The sequence below is a fragment of the Carassius auratus genome, linkage group LG44F (assembly GCF_003368295.1).
Source record: "Carassius auratus strain Wakin linkage group LG44F, ASM336829v1, whole genome shotgun sequence".
In the NCBI taxonomy this organism is placed as follows: domain Eukaryota; kingdom Metazoa; phylum Chordata; class Actinopteri; order Cypriniformes; family Cyprinidae; genus Carassius; species Carassius auratus.
In genome coordinates this window covers 5,332,541-5,351,726 of record NC_039298.1, presented here as the reverse complement: position 1 = coordinate 5,351,726, position 19,186 = coordinate 5,332,541, and the positions used below count along the sequence as shown (strand labels likewise).

The window sequence follows — 19,186 nt, the reverse complement described above, 5'->3', positions numbered from 1 at the left end:
GCTGTTTGAACTCTCATTCTGATGGCATCCCACTGAGTGCAGAAGATCATTTGGTGCAAGTGATGTAATGTTAACATTCTCCAAATCAGTTCCTTTGAAGAACCAAATGTTTCTTGCACATTCCACAATCGAAAGCCAGTACTATTGCAGTGAGAAATGCTGCCATCTTTTGGTCGAGCATAATTGTGTCTTTATGCATTTTAAACACCTTTCTGTGACATTTCTGCTAAGCACTGATCAAAACAGAAAATTAACAAGAATGACACTCTGTTGCAGTTTTGTTTGTATGATTTATTTCCAACTAAAAATTTAATATTTAGAAAAAAAGTAGCATACCCAGCAAGGACATGTCTTGGCACATTTTTTCTTGGATTTCTAATACAATTTCTTTGACATACCAAACAAAACCATATCTCATCTTTTAGAAAGATTTTAAAAAAAAAATTCTAAATAATAAGCACATCTATTAAAACAATTTGCTTTAGTAAACCTGAATATATTTACATCCTTTGGATGAATGGCTCTGTGTCAATCTATGCCATGTTAATTGAAAACACTAAAACAAATATAAATATATCTTTACATAAGAAATATTAGAAGCCTGTTTCATTCATAATTCTTAGCAATATGTGAAATAAATAGACAGGATGTCAACAATTATTGCAGTTCTGACAAATGAACAATACTAAATTCTCCTCATCACACACACATTAAACATTATGCACAAATCTTAAATAAATAAATATATATATATATTGCATAGGATAACAAATTTATTAGTTGAGTTAATTTACTGGAGGTCAAAATATGATTGGATATGAAACCTCAATGTATAGGAAACGTCTCGGTTTCTCAGGTTGTTTCTACATTCTGTCACTGATGCAGTCCTTGCCGGCTTTGACACAATCTGTTTTGTTTAAAGCGCTATATAAATAAAACTGACTTGACTTGACGTGTTTATAGCACTCCATAATGCTCACACCACCCTATTCTGGGTAATACTGTAAAATGCCAAAAATAATACTTCTCATGACAAAAAAGAAGTGAACATTTGCAAATCCATTAGCTTGTCTCCAGTGTTTTACCACCTAAGGAAGTTTTCATTAATGCAAGAATATACCTAATTGTCATGTTCTAGGGTTGTCATATTTATCTTAAAAATCTAAAATCTTATGCAGTTTTTCCCCATGGTATCAAAAAATGTTTTTGAATATTGATATTTTTCAAGGTATCATAAAGTTAGAAAATCCAGTATCGTGACAACACAAGTGCATAGTAAACATTGCATAACCTACTGAATTCCTATTAGAAGTAATATAGTAGTTTGCAATTTTGAACATATCCACCATGCTATAGCTGAGGACACTCAATTGATTAGTTTATTACATTACTGTATAAACGTGACGTAGTGCTCTCAGAACTGGGAATCTGCCCCCAGTGTGTTCAGATCATCTTGGGAATATTTCTCTGCCCCTGAGCGGAAGCTTGCAGAGATCTCTTCAAATGTCCGGCCTTTAGTCTCAGGAACTTTGAAGTAGGTGAAGACGAAGAATATCAGCAGGAAGATAGTGAAGATGATGAAAACGTACGGGCCTGTCAGTTCCTATGAGCAGAGAAACTGAGTATTTAAAAAAAATTGAGAGCAATGAGAAAAGAAAGACTTTAACCGTGTTCATGTTTCCGTACCTCAACATACTGGAAACACATTCCCACCAAAAAGTTAGCAAACCAGTTGGAGAAACCAGCAACAGCGATGGCAGAAGGCCGGGGACCTTGACTGAAGAGTTCTGCCACAATGAACCATGGGATTGGGCCTGGTCCGATCTCGAAAAATGCCACAAAACTGAAGATGGCTACGATGCTGACATACGACATCCATTGCACTTGATCCTGCAAAGGACAGTTAGCGAATAAACACTATTAAACACCAGTGTACACATTATCAGAAATATAGTACATCAATGTAAGCATATACATACTAGTAGTGCCATAGCTATGGTCATGAGAACAGAAGACACAGCCATTCCCATCAGCCCTATGAGATGTAATGATCTTCGACCAGCTCGCTCCACTATGAACAGCTAAATTAGAGAGGCATATAATGATTTTCAACCATAAAACTGTCATGAGACTCAACAAAGGCCAAAATCACAAGGAAACAAGTTTTTACTGACTTACAGACACAACTGTGAATGCTGTGTTAACAACTCCAGCACCAATGGTGGCATAGACCGGCTCAGACACCCCTGCTTTCTCAAATATACCAGTGGAGAAATAAAAAACCTGAAAAACACAATATCAAGCACTTATCATGCAAATCACTGTAAATGTAGAGACTTGACAGCTATAGATGAACATTAATAGGTGCACCAATGGCCAACTAACTAGCACTGTAATTAGCTATATTATTTATATTAGCTGGGACAAATTAGTTGTACATGAACAAACAAAGATTAATTTTCATCCGATCACTCTTGCCTCTACAGCTATTTGATACACAGTTTATCCTATTTCTGAAGATCAAACAAATGCTTTCTTATGGATGCAAGTATGCATGTATCCTTGAATTAATTTTTTTTTAATAAAACCATAAAGCATAATTTAAAACATAATTTTTTGTAGTAGTATAGCATTACTTAGAAATGATGTTGGTCAAAAGTTTGGATTACGATGAAACAAAGTATCTTACTGTAATTGTTTTATGAAAAAATACAGTAAAAACAGTAAAATTGTGACATATTACATATTATATATATATATATATATATATATATATGTGTATTTTTTATTTTTTTTTTTTTTTTTTTTTGCATTAACTGGCACATTGGTTAACACATTAATCATTTTTCAGTAGCTGGTATTTCTAATACAACAAGCAATAGAATTTGGTTGAAAAGGTAGATACCGTAGATGGAACTACTGATAAATCCTAGATAAATAAATAGACAAGAAAACGTACAGCATTGATACCAGAGAGCTGCTGGGAGAGTTGCAGCATGATGGCAATGAAGATGGGCGGGCGATAGAGTGATGAGCGAAACAGCTCAGGGATGGTGACCTTCTTCTCCCTCATCATCTGCATGCTCTCATCCCTCATCTCCTGCATGTCTGCAGCCACGTCATCAGTGCCACGGAGCTTCTTCAGCACTGTGGAAATCAGTTAGTTAGGCTGGCTGGAGAAAACCTAGGAAACATCTTAAGTTGAGTATTAAAAACTGACCAGTCTTGGCTTTTTCCTCTTCGTTCTGGTTGATGAGGAGGTAGCGTGGGCTCTCAGGGCAGAAGGGGAGCAGGGCACACTGGAATAAGGCTGGGATGAAAGTAAAGCCAAGTAGGAAGGGCCACATTGTTGGGTTTCCCATGATTTCTTTCATACCAAAAATCTAGGGGACAAAGCAGGATTGTTTCCAAATGAAGTACACAAAAAACACAAAGGTCCTATCTATCTATAAAATGTAAAGGTTTCGATGATTGCTAAAAGTGTTCTTAAAATAAAAGAAACAATTTAATTAACCTGTGCTATGAGGATGCCAATGACAATGCCAAGCTGATGAAGTGTGCCCAGTGCCCCACGTAATGAAGTTGGGGCAATTTCTCCAACATACATTGGTACAAAGCCTGTGGACAGGCCAGAGTAAAGGCCCACTATGAAGCGTCCAATAATAAGCAACTCCCAGGATTCAGCCAGCTTGGAAAAGCCCATTAATGCAGCAGCTATGAAGGCCAGAACATTAACAATGAGCATTGAGTTCCTCCTGTTAAATGATCAGAAAGAGAACGTTTAAAGACAAGTGAATTCAGGATAAAGGTAAAGTATTTGTAAAGTTCTGGCTGAATAGTCAAGTTACCTGCCAAAGCGGTTTACAAACAGCCCAACTGAGAAGGAGCCGAAAATGCCACCTACTGAGAAGATGGCCACCGATACAGACCAGAGTGTAGTTAGTGTGCTCGACAGCATGTACTCTGAATACCTCTTATGCCACGTCTCATTGTAGAAAGTCTCGATGATCTATGCATGAAAAAATCATTCTATTTCCATTATTAAATAAATTCAGATTTTTTATTTGACATAGCAACTTCAGACTTCAGTCAACAGTCATTTGCTCCAGCAGTTCTACATTAAATTCAGCAGAGGAGCGTCAGAACGGACTTCATAAGAAGCTGCTTGATTAAGTTAATCATCAAACATACAAAACTGCAAAAACAGGCTTATGATCTAGATTAAACAGGCTTATTGTTGAAACTTAAAACTTTCTTCCACAAGAAAAATGAAACAAGTAAAAATAAAGCAGACAAAAGAATATTTAAACCTCTTCACTCCTAAAATGTCCTGCATGCTATTACACTGAATATGTGAACTAAATACCATTCAAAAGTTTGAATTTATATATTTCAATAACTAATTCAATTTGACAAATTGAAAGATTTAGATGTGATCAGTCAATAGAAACATTTGAGTTGGAGAGGTCAGAATTTTTTTTTACAGTGTACTAATAATCTTAATATCACTGTATTACTTCACAGTAATGATGTCATTACCTGTCCTAGACTTTAGATTTTTTCTATTTATCCCATTAAATGACTAGCCAAACCATGCCACATGATTTCCACTCTATATAGAGTTAATTCAAGTGTATGTGGGATTTACCCACAACCCTTACTTGATGTGTATTGAGAGGTCAAAGTCATTTAGTCATTCATTGTTCATGGCGGGAAAAAAAAGGCAAATCTAATCATGTTTTATTACTTGCACATAAACATAAATGTAAAAGAGAAATCTATTTGCCTACTACTGAAGTAGTGCTGGTCTATTATTAGAATGCTCTGCACGTGTTAAATCAGCATGTCTTAATAGGCTATGGTGGAAGGAAGCTTAATAGAGCATACAGTATACAGCTAGTCTAAAATTAAATGTATTAAATAATAACACTAACATACAAACAGCAACAATACTGTAAAAGTTAATATGGGTGAAAATACCCAAATATCCATATGCTGATACTTAAGTGCTTATGACAAATGATGTGCCATGTCTGTAGTTACACGTTTAAAATTGTTCACCTTCTGAGGGGCATTGATGACTCCTGTGTTGTAGCCAAACTGCAGGGAGCCGATCACAGCAGTCCCAGCAGCCATCAGCAGCTGTAGAGTCAACTGCTGTAAAAGAAGAAGAGCATTTCAGTTCAACTATAAAGAAATATTTTAATTCGGTTCGCAAATTAACAATTTTATCCTTCTGAATTATATGGAACAATATATATATATATTTGTACTTTGAGATCAACAAACAACTCAGAGAAGCATCTGCCTGCAAAACTGGAGGCTGCATTTTCAGGACTGCAATCCTAGGACTGCATTTCTAGGACCCTAGGTTTTTAGTGACAATGCCACCTACTGAGTTAGAGGACCAGTGAAGATGGATGATGAATATATATATATATATATATATATATTCTGTGGCAGAAACAAAATACAGATTGTGAAATGTAAACTTGGAATTCTGGAGAAAAAAAGTCAGATTTGTAAGATATAAATTTAGATTTGCATGTATTCAGAACTGTGAGAAAAAAAAGTCTGAATAGTGTAATACAAAGTTATAATGAGCTTTATTATTTATTTATTTAGGCTTCCATATAGACTTGATATATAGATATTCATAATTGTGTAATTTTTCACTCAGTCGGTGTACAACAATAGTCAAATTAATATGGCCCTTCAATTCCTTTCACAGCTTTGCTGTTTGTTTAAAAAAAAAAAAATTTTTCAAATTATTTAAAAAAAAAATTTCTAACCTACATAAAAACAATGGTTTATTCCACAGAATTGAAGACCCAAAAAGCAGCAACATGTAAGATGCTGAATGAGGGAAACCCTCCAACCACAGGACTTTATATAACAATGCTCAAAGAAAACGACTTCATCGTGAGCTCCAGCACGAAGGGTCGGATTAACAATATACAATTCGGCTTGTGATTTTATATGTGCCCCTAAGCATTCTAAATAACACTTTAAAAGGAACATAGGCCTGAATATTTTTCTGGGAATCCAACCTTCTACCTGTCATACATAGAAAACAATAGTTATTCTCAAGCGTAAGAAGGTTTACATCAAGTAGCCTTGTAGTGTTTTTTATCTGTCCCCTGCCTACTGCAGAAACGCTGAGTTTTAACAAATATTCCTTGTATTAGAAAATAACGGTTATGGCAGGTTTACTGTTGGACAATTGCGTCCCCTGGCTGTCAGGCTCGGTACAGTTCTGACTCGACCACAGACTGCAGCCCTCGTGTTTACAAGTAACACTTGAAGCTTGTTAAATATTATGTAACCATAGATTAATAAATGAAATAAATTGCAGTTGCAATAAAAATGCATGCATAAAAAAATAAAATAAATAAATGGATGTGCATTTACCAATGTTCACGGAGTAAAATTATCATCAAGACCTTAGAAGCGTAACATTCCTGTTAAAATAAACATATAGAAAATAACCAATGCAAGGCCAACCAAGCCACTGAATCAAAGGTGTTTAGACTTCAAAGGCGATACAGCAGCTCTTTTTCTTTAAATCTTAATAAAAACCATTTAAGAGCACTGGTCTTCTAATTCCCTTTAGCACAGTTAGGCTATAATAAGCAAAAAAAAAAAAAAAAAAGAATTCGTTTATTATAATGCATATGCATAAACATGAATCTAGTTCAAAGTACTTTCATCACTTTTCCTGGAAAGCCAGATGAATGAGTCTTATATCAATGTCAGAAAGGGTCTGTTTCTCCTAGGCTGTGGTTTGAGAGGTCTTATTAGAAGGCTTTCCTACGCATTTCCATTACTTAAGGGATTAAATCTGATGACATCTTTATTGCTGGAGACAAAAATAGGATTTGCTTTTCATCTAATTATTTTCCTCGGATAGCCTACCATATTGGAAAAACATCACTACACTAGTGTTATAAGGAAGGCAATATTTAACTTTACCTTTTTATTAGACTCCATGGTGGCAGATAAAAAAATAAAGTGTATAAGAATAATTTTCTTCTTTTCGTTGTGGTGTAAAACTGCAGTCCTAAAACCCCAAAGCGCGAATATATTACAATTTAAAATCCACAATGTATCATCCAACTTGTCATATTGAAAGACGCCTTCATGTCTTCTGTTAGTCAGAGAACTGTTATCAGTGGAGTAAAGAGCTTATTATAAACTCACTGACCGCTTTGAGCCGTTGCTGCGATACGTCAACGCGTCCGCCATGTTTGTGAGGGCAAGAAATGCCAGCTGCGGGTTTTTTTTTTTTTTTTATAAAAACACGATAACGTTACATTTATCAACCTATTTCAGAGCTTTTGTGATCTACGTGCAGTTAAAAATAACTGGTCTTCAAGTTATTTAGTGATTAAGAAATTGTGAACGCTCACACTTGTCTCACTTGTTGATTTCGTTGGCATTTTTCAGTTTACAATTCTAATATTAATGTAATGTAATCGTGACATATAAATGTAGCCTAATGTAAATTGAATGTACATTAAATTATATTAAATTGTTTCATTGCTTTCCGTTTTCTTCTTAATAATATAAAAAACGAGTAGAATAACATAGCATAAGTGATATAGGCTAACAGATTTATAATAATACAAATGATATGTATAATAGGCTACCATAATATATATATATATATATATATATATATATATATATATATATATATATATATATATATATATATATATATATATATATATATATATATATATATATATATATAATCCTCTGAATCAATCTCAGCACAAGATACACATTTGATGTAAATAGAGTGGTTTAGTTGTGATGACAAAATCTAATAAAGACTAATTCTGGACCGCTTCCCTCAAGATTTTCCTATATTTTATTCAATAAATGAGTAAAATAATGGGAAAAACTTGACAATGCTTCACATTTTGTTCTACAGTAAAAAATTACTGTTTTGTTCCGAATATAAGATGATGTCTTTTTTTCTTGGAAATAGCCTAGTAGGCCTACATCTGAAAAAACGCGGTCGTCTTATATTCAGGGTCCAGACTTTGACATATCTATAAGCCAATAATACAACCACAGCAATAAGCTGGCGCAAAAAACGCGTAAACCGATTGTGAATGAAATACTTAATTTAATGTGTGTTGTAAAGATTGAGTTAAAAAAAAAAAAAAGAAAACGCTTACAGCGGCATGAGTCGTGACTTTCATTAGCCCGATGGGACCAAACTTTCTCTGTAAGTGATTTTGAAACATATGAAAGGACCCACATTTGAAGACTACAATAAGATTTTACTTCTACTGTTAATAAAATTCTGGTATAGGATACTATGAGATGGATGGACTAAATGTGATATAATTTAACCTGTTAACTGTCACTCACATTTTTGAAGATAGACTTGAATGTGCATGATACAGACCTAAATTTTTATAATTCATGACTGAAAACATTTTGTAACATGATTTTGATGTGCCATTTACATCGTAATGCAATGTCTGATTTTAAAATGGGTTTTGAAGGATGAATTTTGAGATTTTATGTTTTCAAGTGATTTATAACTTCTGATGATTTCTAAAATGTGATAGAGAAAAAGGCAACGAGGAAGTCTTTTTTTTTAAACAAAGGTCAAAGCTCCTTTTGTAATGTAGATTTCTGAGGGTGCACTCTTGTCATAAATTCATCTATTACTTTTCCTACATAAAGATTAACAAAAAATATTGGTAAAATATATATTTGGGAGTCTTAGACCTTTCCAACGATATATAGTTTGTCAAGATTAGATTAGATTTGATTGTAATATAGTATAGTCAACGTAGGCATCCCGTATACGGGCCGGGGTGACATTTAACAGGTCAAATGGGCTACCTGTTATTTGGTATATATGGTATATCAAAAAGTGTATATTTTTATTTTTATTGATTATTGTTGGTAAATGTTACCAGCATTTACCATACTTTCAAAACAAAAATTAAAACAGGAAAGAGATGCAACAGGAAAGAGATGCAATATGCAATATGAAAATAATTGAAGAAAAAAATTATGTGTTTTGAGGAGAAAGAGAGAAAAAAAATAGATTTGGTTTTCAAAAAGCCTTTTTTCAAAAGGTAGCCTATCTAAGAAAAGTGGGGGTTGTCTTGTATTCTGGTCAGTACGGGAGATAAACCAATGCAGAAAACACAAAATTTGAAACAGTTGTTTATTTTTCCATGTTAATACATATGAATGTTTGGGGTGTGAGTGAGAGCAGTTTATGTTGTACAACAAAATGTCAAAGCTGCTCCCCTGAAAAAAAAAAACATTCTATTAATCAAAATTGATAATAATTATTACAACATCCAGAGCAATAATAAAAATGATTTTGTCATGATATTGCAGCTTGATTCACTAATGAGTTCCTGTGTTTTCATTTCTAGGCTATTTACATTATGTAGCTATTTTTTGTGTAAAGACACATACAGTCCATGATCAGCATTAAAAAGCCTATGTAAATAATTTTAAATGCTCTCTATAATAATTTCTATTCCTAATAATAATTCATTTAATTTAATATATAGCGCTGTTCTGGTCACTCAAAGCACTTAACATAGAAGGGGGAATCTCCTCAACCACCACCAGTGTGAAGCACCCACCTCCAAATATTTGACAAAAACAACAGAAAGATTTAATAAGGTAATTATATAAAATTAATTCTAATAAAAACTGTTCTGGGGGGAGAGAGAGAGAGAGAGAGAGAGTGGTTTGAATATGAGCAGGATCATTCTGGCCGTTCATTTAGGGCTGCACTGGCTTTTTAACCAGTACAAATACAACATTAGGCTGTTGAAGAATAGCCTTGTCTCTTGGAAATGCAGAGAACAGGCTTTCTTCAGCGTTCCTTAAAGGGTTAGTTCACCCAAAAATGAAAATTATGTCATTAATAACTCACCCTCGTGTCGTTCCCAACCCGTAAGACCTCCGTTCATCTTCAGAACACAGTTTAAGATTTAGGTTTAGTCCGAGAGCTTTCAGTCCCTCTATTGAAAATGTATATATACTGTCCATGTCCAGAAAGGTAATAAAGACATCTTCAAAGTAGTCCATGTGACATCAGAGGGTCAGTTAGAATTTGTTGTAGCATTAAAAATAAATTTTGGTCCAAAAGTAACAAAAGTTACAACTTTATTCAGCATTGTCTTCTCTTCCGGGTCTGTTGTGAGCGCGTTCACGAGGCTGCTGACGTGTTATCTTTGTTATTGGGCGCACCAGAAAACACGTCAGCAGCATTGACATCTAATAACGTCTAATAATGAGATACTAAGTGATAATTATGAGAAAGTTTCTCAGTACTATGACTTAGCCTACATAATCATACTTTTCTCAACTGTGGCGGAAACAGGCTTCCATACATATATGCTAGGATTACATAAAATCATCTAAAGCAAATTATGCATAAAATGAATAAGTGCATTTTCATTGCATTTAAAAGATGTTAAGTAAAAGTTCCACCAACCGTTTTTTTTTTTCCTCGGTGGGTGGGAACGTTTGACAGAGGAAGTATGCTGCAATGGACAGATTACGTCTGCCCATCTATTGGTACATTGAGTGTCTCTCCAGTCTATCCACTGAGCTTCAGCCTCTTATTCACAAAGAATAATATTTGTATAGAGTGAATAGAGAACAAAACGACAACAAAAACTGGACTCAGAGATGTCAGGACTCCCCACGATCCTGGTGAATAACTTCCTCTTGGTAAGCACAAAGGCTAAATTAAACTCACATCATAATATACTTAAGTCTTCCTTTGACTAACTCAGTCACATAAAAGACAGTAGACTAAGTAGGTAATGTTAGGTGACTGTACTTACTTAGCACTGTGTAATTCTGCCCTCTGGTGAACTGGAATGTGTACTGCTAAGAATTTGTTGGAGTGGGTAGTTAGTAGTCTACAGAATCAAAGTCTAGGTTTTTTCTTTTTTTCATGGTAAAATAAAACGCTGCTTTTAAATGAAGAAACAATTCTCACACAATTCTCCGGTACTAAATACCTTAAATAGTTGTAACAGAGATTATTAATAGTAATCAAGTATTGTGTCATCAGAGCTGATTTCTCTATTTTCACTTGAGCAGTAGGCTAATCACATGATTACTCTGAAATGTCCTAGAACAGAACTTCCTTTTTTGCGCAATGATGCAAAGTAATTTTGCCTTATTTATACAGCCGAATTTGTCATCATTTCTTGTGTAACCAAAGCCACATGAAATACGTATAGTCAGTAACACCAAACAAGATAATATCGGTTTTGTAGGTTTTGTTTGAAAGTACGGTGAGAAGCATTATTATTATTATTATTATTTTATTTGCAGATTCCAGTTAAACATTAAAGACAAGATTGCATGTGGCACAGACTCCTGTACATACATATAATCAAAATGTTACATAAAATGATTTTTGGCAAAGCTGTTTTTCAAATATTTGAGAGCTTAAATGTCAAACCTTTTATTATTTTATTTTCTTATTACTTAAATTGACCTTTTAATATGAGCCCATGGAACTGTCACTTGATGCAGCTAAATTAATTATTAAATAGCTTCTCTAATCTTTTTGTATTCTATCTCTTTGTTTTCTTTTAATTTATTATACAATAAAAAATAAAATAAAAAAGGCCTCTAACACTTTCTTGCTGTATTCTTTTCCTAATCAATCTTTTTTTCATTTTCTTTTTATTTATTATATGATTTAAAAAACCTTGCTTAGTGTACTGCATTAAGCTAACTGCTTGTCATAGCACATATCATTGCTCTTTTGTTGCTTTTGATACCGTTGTCCTCATCTGTAATTCGCTTTGGATAAAAGCATCTGCTAAATGACTAAATGTAAATGTAAAATAAAAAAATACTAATGGAAAAATATGAATTCAACACAGTAGTCTTTGTTTTATTTAATTGAAAGGAGAAACAAATACTGAACAAAGCATAGAAATAATAGTCTAAGTGGTAATGGGGATCTGAAAATACTATCATAATACTTAATAAATTGTTTTGTTTGTTTACAATTTCAAAGAAGACATAAAACGATTCAATTCAACAATAAACAACATAAACAAAGGGGATGAATAAAAAAAATGTTTGCTTATAAAATTTTGACAGCAGTATAAATAAATTAACAATGTATTCAAGACCCTTTGCTCGTTTTGTTTTCATAGTACACAATAATATCCTTAATGTAAAAATGTAGTTACCCTATCTTAAATAAAAAATAAATGTTGCCAATTCCATTCAAAAGTTTTGGACAATTTAACATTCAAAGAACAAATCTCTTTCATTTTTACAAAAGGAACATAAATCGTCAATTATCAAAGTATCTTGAGTATCGTTGTTGACAGTAAAGCCATGATGTCATGAAAACCAGAGCGTTTGACCAATACGATTTTAGCAAAAGCTGACGCTGGTTGCTTGCTAATAACACTTTGTACCAATGCAACATCTCAGGATAGACTTGTTATAGTGTATATGCTGATTATACAGTCTATAGTCTCTCACGTTATTTACCAAATAACGTAAAGTTGCAGTTTGTGTTTCGTAAACTGGAGCGTCGAAAACAAAAGTATCTGTATTGCAGTATCACTGGATGTTCTGACACGATGTCAACACAAGCAAAACAGGTTTGGCAACTTAAGTTACCTAAATAATGTAATATCATGTAGCCTTTTTGCAAATCCACTAAAACACCGGATAAAATGTATTGTTTTGTATTAGCATATATAAGAAGGCATATAGCAGACTAAATGTCATCAGATTTATAAGCTACTGTGCTGTGTGGAACTTGCTAGCTTATTCCCATATCTGAACAACAGATCAAATGACACTGACAGCATCTGTGCAAACCTACCTGCCGTAAATAATGATGGGGTCTAACATTTAGATCTTATCTTATATTATCAATTTTTTTCCCCAAAAAAAATTTGTCACCTTTCCGTTATTATAGATTTAGATTTTTTTTGAAGTTTATTCTTAAATGTTTAATCTTGATGGTTTGTTTCTCTTTGGCTACTTACCAATTAAATAAATACATGGACATAATGACATTGATTTGAGCTTAAATTTAGCCTGTTTTAATGTTAGGCTGTATATTATTAGCTTCATCTTAGAAGAAAAAATAAATGATTATAATGTACGAACAATCAGCCTACCAACAAGATGAACACTTCAACAGTACTATATTAATTTTCAATATAATTTTCTAGTGGCTAATTGTTAATAAGAACTAAGGTGCTGGTGGTAGATCTACTGTAGGGTAGAGCTACTGTAGGTGTCTGAGTAGAACAAATATATTTACATTCTATTCATTCTGTTTACACATTTTCCTGAATATTATTACAGTTCTTGTTGCTGTCCTCCCTGGTGGCTTTGCATGCTGAATACTCCGGTGGGTTGCCAAATGTCCTTTCCTTTTCACTAATTGCAAGTGTCCATGTTACATTTCTGATTAAGCAATCAGTGAGAGATAATCAGCACTATTCAAAGCTTCACAAAAGTTCATAAGCACTGCAAAGAATTTATAAAATACTTCTCACATGAGCAATGTATAATTTTTTTCTTGTCTGTTTTTTCCCCACAGGACATCACAGTTTGATCATATATGTGACATTTGCTCCCAGTCATCAATATCTACCTAAATACTCCTCATATGGCATGCTTGATGATTACAGAGTGTTTACTTATGACAGCACCTCTGATGCATTTTCACATCCCTTCGGCCCACTGGAATCTCTGTCCACTGTCTGGAGAGATCTCAGGGATTGCACAAACTTTAAAACGGGATATTTCAACCTGTTTTCAAGATATGCAAATTTAACCTTGGGGTTGAATGGTAGGTCTGGGAGTCTCTTTCTGGTACTACAACTTGTCTAAAACTTTCAACCAGTGTTAAATAAATACACGAATACTTGATATACTAAATAGGTGGTGTCGTGGCCTTTTGAGACCGCACCAATCTGATCTGATATCTTTTGGGATTAAATAAGCAATTTTACTCATTTAATTTCTTGAAACACTTTTTATTAATAAAATTACAAAATGATTATGTAAGGAAAATGAGGACAGAAATGTATGTTGAAGAAAGTGTCTCACAACTATGATTATACAAACAAAGTCAAAGTCACTTGTTTATCTATTATAAGAAAGTAAAAAGAGCTTTAACTTGTATAACCTTCCAAATATTCAATGGTAAATTTTTAACTTTTAGTTGGGTTTGATTGCAGAAATAAAATAACTGTTTAGGCTCACAGTTATAAAACAGTTGGAAACCCAGTGTCGTCTAATTTGTCAGCTTCTGCATAGTAGATTTAATAACTGCAAATATTCAACCCAGTAATGGGCACTAGAGAGTTACTATGCTCAGAATCACAATAGCTGTTGTCTGCATTTTTAATAAAGCCCAATATTCTGCAACGTTGCAACAAATTATTCCTTCAAATTAGTCATTTTAGGAATGAAAAGGATTCTTAAAAATGGTTCCAGTTCTAATTAAACGATGATTTTGTATTATTAGGTCCTCTCTTGCAGTTAATGTATGGCTGTCAGCTGAGCCATAATGGAACGTCAAGTGGACTGTATCATTTTTCAGCCGATGGAGAGTATAGTCTCTCGATGGATATGGACAGCCCCCAATGGTACTCATATTTGCCACAGGATCTGGACATTAAGAACATTCTAGACAGGTTTGAGCTCTGGAATCACAATAATCTCATATACATTCATCGTGATTGTGTTCCTCGACTCAAGAAGTTCTATGAACACAGTAGAACAACACTTGATCAGAAAGGCAAGTGTGTTTGTGTATCTTTAAATGTATCCAGTGTTGTTGTTTATAGTTATTCATGCTTCCAACCAGGTTATATACAGCTTGATGAAAAAAAACATTGTATTCAGCTTAATATATTTTTGTAATCTTTTTTATTGCTTGTTTCACCTGCGCTTACAGTTCGCCCTGAAGCTGTGATCAGTCATAAGCGCGCTGGAGCTCTAAACTGTGTGGTGACGGGATTTTACCCTAAAGATATCACTGTAGAGTGGATGGTTAATGGACAGCCAGTCTTAGATGGGATATCAACAGGCTCCCTGCCAAATCATGACCAAACATACCAAATTCAGGTGATAATTCTGTTATCTGATCCTACACACAACTACTCCTGTCAAATAAAGCACAGCAGTCTTCAAGAACCAATGGTCCTTACATGGGGTAAGAATAGATCACAAAAATTCCTATATATATATATATATATATATATAATAAGCATGCAGCTTGCTTATGACATGATTGACATCAGTATGACTTGCTGTTTCTTGCTTTCCCAACAGATGCTTCCTCAGGTATGACTGATAAAACTTCTTTGCACATTGGTTTTATTGCAGGACTTATCGCAGTGCTTACACTAATAGTAGTTCTTATGTGTTTCATATTGAAGCGTGTAATTTGGAAAAGAAATGCATATTTGTAATATAATTGTACATTTTATTTTAAAATAATATATTATTTTCTAAATATTATATTTTTTTTCACTGTCCCCGTAAAGGCTTGCAGTATAAAACTCCTATAAATAAACATGGTATTTATATGATAAACTTTATATTTATAAATTATTGTATTTTGGTTATTAATTTATTATATGTTAGTTTATTGTCATTTTATGTTAAATAAGTGAGATTCATGTTGACTGTCTTTCTTAAAATTTGTTTTACTACTTTGATGTGGATATTTGTAAAATAGGGAAATTAGATCTTATTAGCTAGAATTGTGTGACTGAAGCAAGTCAAATTAGTTCCATTAACTGCAGTGTCACTACTCTTGCACATAAAAGAATATGTATGAAAGGGTTTAGATTGTGTGATTTGATATCATCTGGAATAGAAATGTGAACATTAATCGATGTGTGATGCCAAGCACTGATCATGTTTCAACCAAAGACCACAGAATTGAGAACTGCATGGAAATATTATGATAACTGGCTGGGCTGGGAGTATCATTTGAGAGCTACGAGGCACATGCAGTCCCATCTAATAATCTGACCTCAAGCACCACTTCCATCCTGACCACTTCAGCACACTCAACACAAATGGAAGGGGAAACCCTGCCCTAATCAGGTTCTCTGCAGAGTTAAACACATTACAAATGTTCAAATGCATCTGTGGGAATAATTTGTTTATGCTTTTATATATCATTTTGGACCTTTTTTGATGGTCACCGTTGTTGTGATTCTCACGCTGATACTTGATATCCGTGTCTAAGTTATAAAGATTTTTTTTTATAGTTTTTGGTCTAAGTAGGTTTTAAAAACTGCCAGAAATGCCAGATCTGATATTGTTCACAGTGTTGGCATAATTAATAATAATAAAAAAAAAACCTCAGTAATTCCAGTCTCTACATGATGATTATTTCAAAGCATAATCAACACCACATTATCACTTTTCCTCAGGGTTGTCTGGCTGTTATAACACAATTACAATAACCAAAAAAAATCTTAAATGTTGACTTAGATTTTTTTTTTCTCATTTGGTGATTCTGCTTGTTAACATCAGGCATCTTCAATAATGTTCAATCATCACTTAATTAATCACTTAATTATCTCATTAACCAACACTAGGGATTTTGCTGTGTACAGTATCTGGAATTGAAAATGAACTTTGTTCATTTTTATCTGTCTTACTTTTTGAGGCCTCTGTATAATTCAGTATACAACGAAAATATATCTAAATAAATAAATGTTTATATAAACCATTAGAACATAATTATTATTCATGTTTTATGCAAACAGTTCGGAATCAAAATGTTCATAATTAAATTAGCTTTTCATCAAAATACCGAGATGCTGAAAATGAGACTTACCTGTTTGCTGTCATCCCTTGGCCTAATCAGGCTGGTGGTTTGGTTAAGTTTGGTCTTGTCTGTGGTGGTCATGCTGATGAGAGAGAAAAAGAGAGACCAGAACGCAGAATGAGAAGCAGCTGTCTGCTTCTCCAGCACAAAGGAAAACACAAACCACAACCCACATCTCATTCAACACATACATAAAAACACCCCCATTACATGCTTCTCATCACCTGATGCCTCATTCAGCAACTAACATATCCATGGCATCAGCTTTTGACCACCATTTGAACAAATCAAACGGAAAGGTTTACTCATTGTTCAGACTTACATTACACATTATTCCTATACACATACAGTACTGTCTAATTCAATCAAGCTACTGGAAGTTTCTGAACCTTGTGTGTTCTGGGGTGCGTTTCCCAAAACCATGGTAACTAACCTGTTAGCAATGTTGGTTGGCAATGGGAAATTGCATTGCATCCAACAAAGTTGCTAACTTAGTTACACCCCTGATCACCGTTTACCATGACAACAAAGACATTAAGTACACTACACTGGAAGAAAAAAATGTAGATGTCACACTTTGCTCGAAGAAGGAATGAAAAGATACAGGAGAATGTGGTAGTAGAATATTTAATCAAATGCACATGGTGGACAGTGGACATCGAACCAAGAACACTATTTAAAGACAGAGACTGATGGGACACAATTGGAATCAAATTAGCTAAATGCACAGTGTATGTTCGGCCTTATATAGTGAATGTGTGATTGCTCTCAGCTGCTGTGTGTAATCAGTGCATTTGGCTGTGTGCGTGTAATCAGTGCAATGGATGATGGGAACTGTAGTCCGGGTGGAAGTAGAAACAGTGGGTGTGGTGCAAGAGTCCATGTGGTGAGCGGGTGACCTCTGGTGACAAATGAACGGAAGTTCCTAGACCAGATTCATGACAAAAACACTACATAATGTAATGCATATGTCAAAATACGGTACCATTCAACAGTTTGGACATGACTATAATAATAATACGAATAATAATGAATTTTAATTTACTTTAAAATTTAATTTATTACTGTATTGGCATAGCAGAATTTTCAGCACTACTACTACTACCATTAGTGAAGTACTCAAATACTTGAATGTCACATGATCCTTCAGAAATCATTCAATATGATGATTTCATACATTAATAAATAAGTATTTTTTATTATAAACTTTGGAAATGATTGTGCTGCTTAATATTTTGGGGCAACTGTGATATATTTTTCAGAATTCTTTAAATAACAGAAAGTTCAAAAGAACAACGTTTATTTGTATAGAAATATTATAGGAAAGTTTTAACATTATAAATGTCTTTACTTTCACTTTTGATCGATTAAATGCATCCTTGATGAATAATAGTGTTCATTTGTTTTTGTTTTAAAAAAAAAGCTCAGACACTTAACTTTTTAATGGCAAATTAAAAAATAAAGAAAACTAACAAACACAAATACTTTTCACTAAAATAAATAGATAATTAAAAAATATATATATAATTGTTATATAAAATTATAATGAAATAAAATAACCTAGAATTATACTTAATGACATTAATGCTGCAATTTATTTTCTAAAATCAAAAGATTATTATATTCTACTGGCAGAATACTTTGGGGGTCTGTCACATAAATAAAATTAAACTTCTGAGTGAAAACCTGACTGAGTGTAAAGAAACTAAATATAAACCAAATATAATGGCAGGCCATCCCTACTCTGAAATAAACTTTTATTTTTAAAAGGGGTATGTAAAGAGTAATTTGTGAAATATTCCTTCATTCTAAATACACATCTAAATATCCATAAAGGCTAAATACAGTAATATGAGCAGACATGCATCTAACATCCTGTACATTGACGTGAACTTTCACCAACTCGCCAGAGGATGGCAGCAGTAAAATACTAAGGTTGAAGGTCTATTTTCTGTATTTACAGTATATACTGTGTCTGTTGGACGGCTTTCAAAATGTGAATTCTACTCACTTATTACTTTCTATACAGTGTATATTTGCATTATTCAAAAAAATGATTCTAAAGAAGTAGAGCAAATACCTCAGGGACATTTCTGTACTTATCATTAATATTTCAGAGGGAAAGCCTTGAATAATGGATCATGGTGGCGGTAATTGTGTGTGATGTCATGTAAACATTAATCATGACCTCTGAACCTTTGTGGTGTTCACTGCAGGAGATGAAAAGGTATTTTCTTTTTTCGCCAGTGCATGCCAAACTGCCAGCACTAACCACAGATAAATAGTAAAAGCCACTGCACCATATTAAACCATGAACGATATTAGTTG

At 33.6% G+C, this 19,186-nt stretch overlaps 2 protein-coding genes across 3 annotated transcripts; one reads left to right on the top strand and one right to left on the bottom strand.

Annotated features, from left to right (window-relative positions):
• Positions 1-280: 280 nt before the first annotated feature.
• On the bottom strand, positions 281-16,986 carry LOC113068391 (solute carrier family 2, facilitated glucose transporter member 1-like). 2 transcript variants are annotated; one of them, XM_026241153.1, is made up of 10 exons: positions 16,868-16,986; positions 5,062-5,157; positions 3,849-4,009; positions 3,515-3,755; positions 3,221-3,383; positions 2,960-3,147; positions 2,179-2,283; positions 1,980-2,081; positions 1,687-1,890; positions 281-1,603 (listed from the first exon to the last, which is right to left on the bottom strand). In XM_026241153.1, exons 1-10 carry the CDS (start codon positions 16,937-16,939, stop codon positions 1,415-1,417), a joined length of 1,521 nt encoding a protein of 506 aa, XP_026096938.1. In that variant the 5' UTR covers positions 16,940-16,986; the 3' UTR covers positions 281-1,414. The 2 variants fall into 2 exon arrangements, with proteins under 2 accessions (XP_026096938.1, XP_026096939.1); XM_026241154.1 differs by lacking the exon at positions 16,868-16,986 and adding an exon at positions 6,973-7,192.
• Positions 10,520-15,545, top strand: LOC113068392 (zinc-alpha-2-glycoprotein-like). The gene is made up of 6 exons (XM_026241156.1): positions 10,520-10,731; positions 13,363-13,408; positions 13,601-13,852; positions 14,534-14,806; positions 14,966-15,223; positions 15,343-15,545. The coding sequence occupies exons 1-6, from the start codon at positions 10,690-10,692 to the stop codon at positions 15,480-15,482; spliced, it is 1,011 nt and encodes a 336-aa protein (XP_026096941.1). The 5' UTR covers positions 10,520-10,689; the 3' UTR covers positions 15,483-15,545.
• Positions 16,987-19,186: the final 2,200 nt, after the last annotated feature.

Excerpts from the sequence above, each read along its gene's own strand:
- LOC113068392 (XM_026241156.1), top strand. The coding sequence starts at position 10,690 with ATGTCAGGACTCCCCACGATCCTGGTGAATAACTTCCTCTTG. Across the intron at positions 14,807-14,965 it reads AACAACACTTGATCAGAAAG|TTCGCCCTGAAGCTGTGATC; the intron begins GCAAGTGTGTTT and ends CTGCGCTTACAG. Across the intron at positions 15,224-15,342 it reads ACCAATGGTCCTTACATGGG|ATGCTTCCTCAGGTATGACT; the intron begins GTAAGAATAGAT and ends CTTTCCCAACAG.
- LOC113068391 (XM_026241153.1), bottom strand. The coding sequence starts at position 16,939 with ATGACCACCACAGACAAGACCAAACTTAACCAAACCACCAGCCTGATT. Across the intron at positions 4,010-5,061 it reads TCATCAATGCCCCTCAGAAG|ATCATCGAGACTTTCTACAA; the intron begins GTGAACAATTTT and ends TTTCATGCATAG. Across the intron at positions 3,756-3,848 it reads TTTGTAAACCGCTTTGGCAG|GAGGAACTCAATGCTCATTG; the intron begins GTAACTTGACTA and ends ATCATTTAACAG.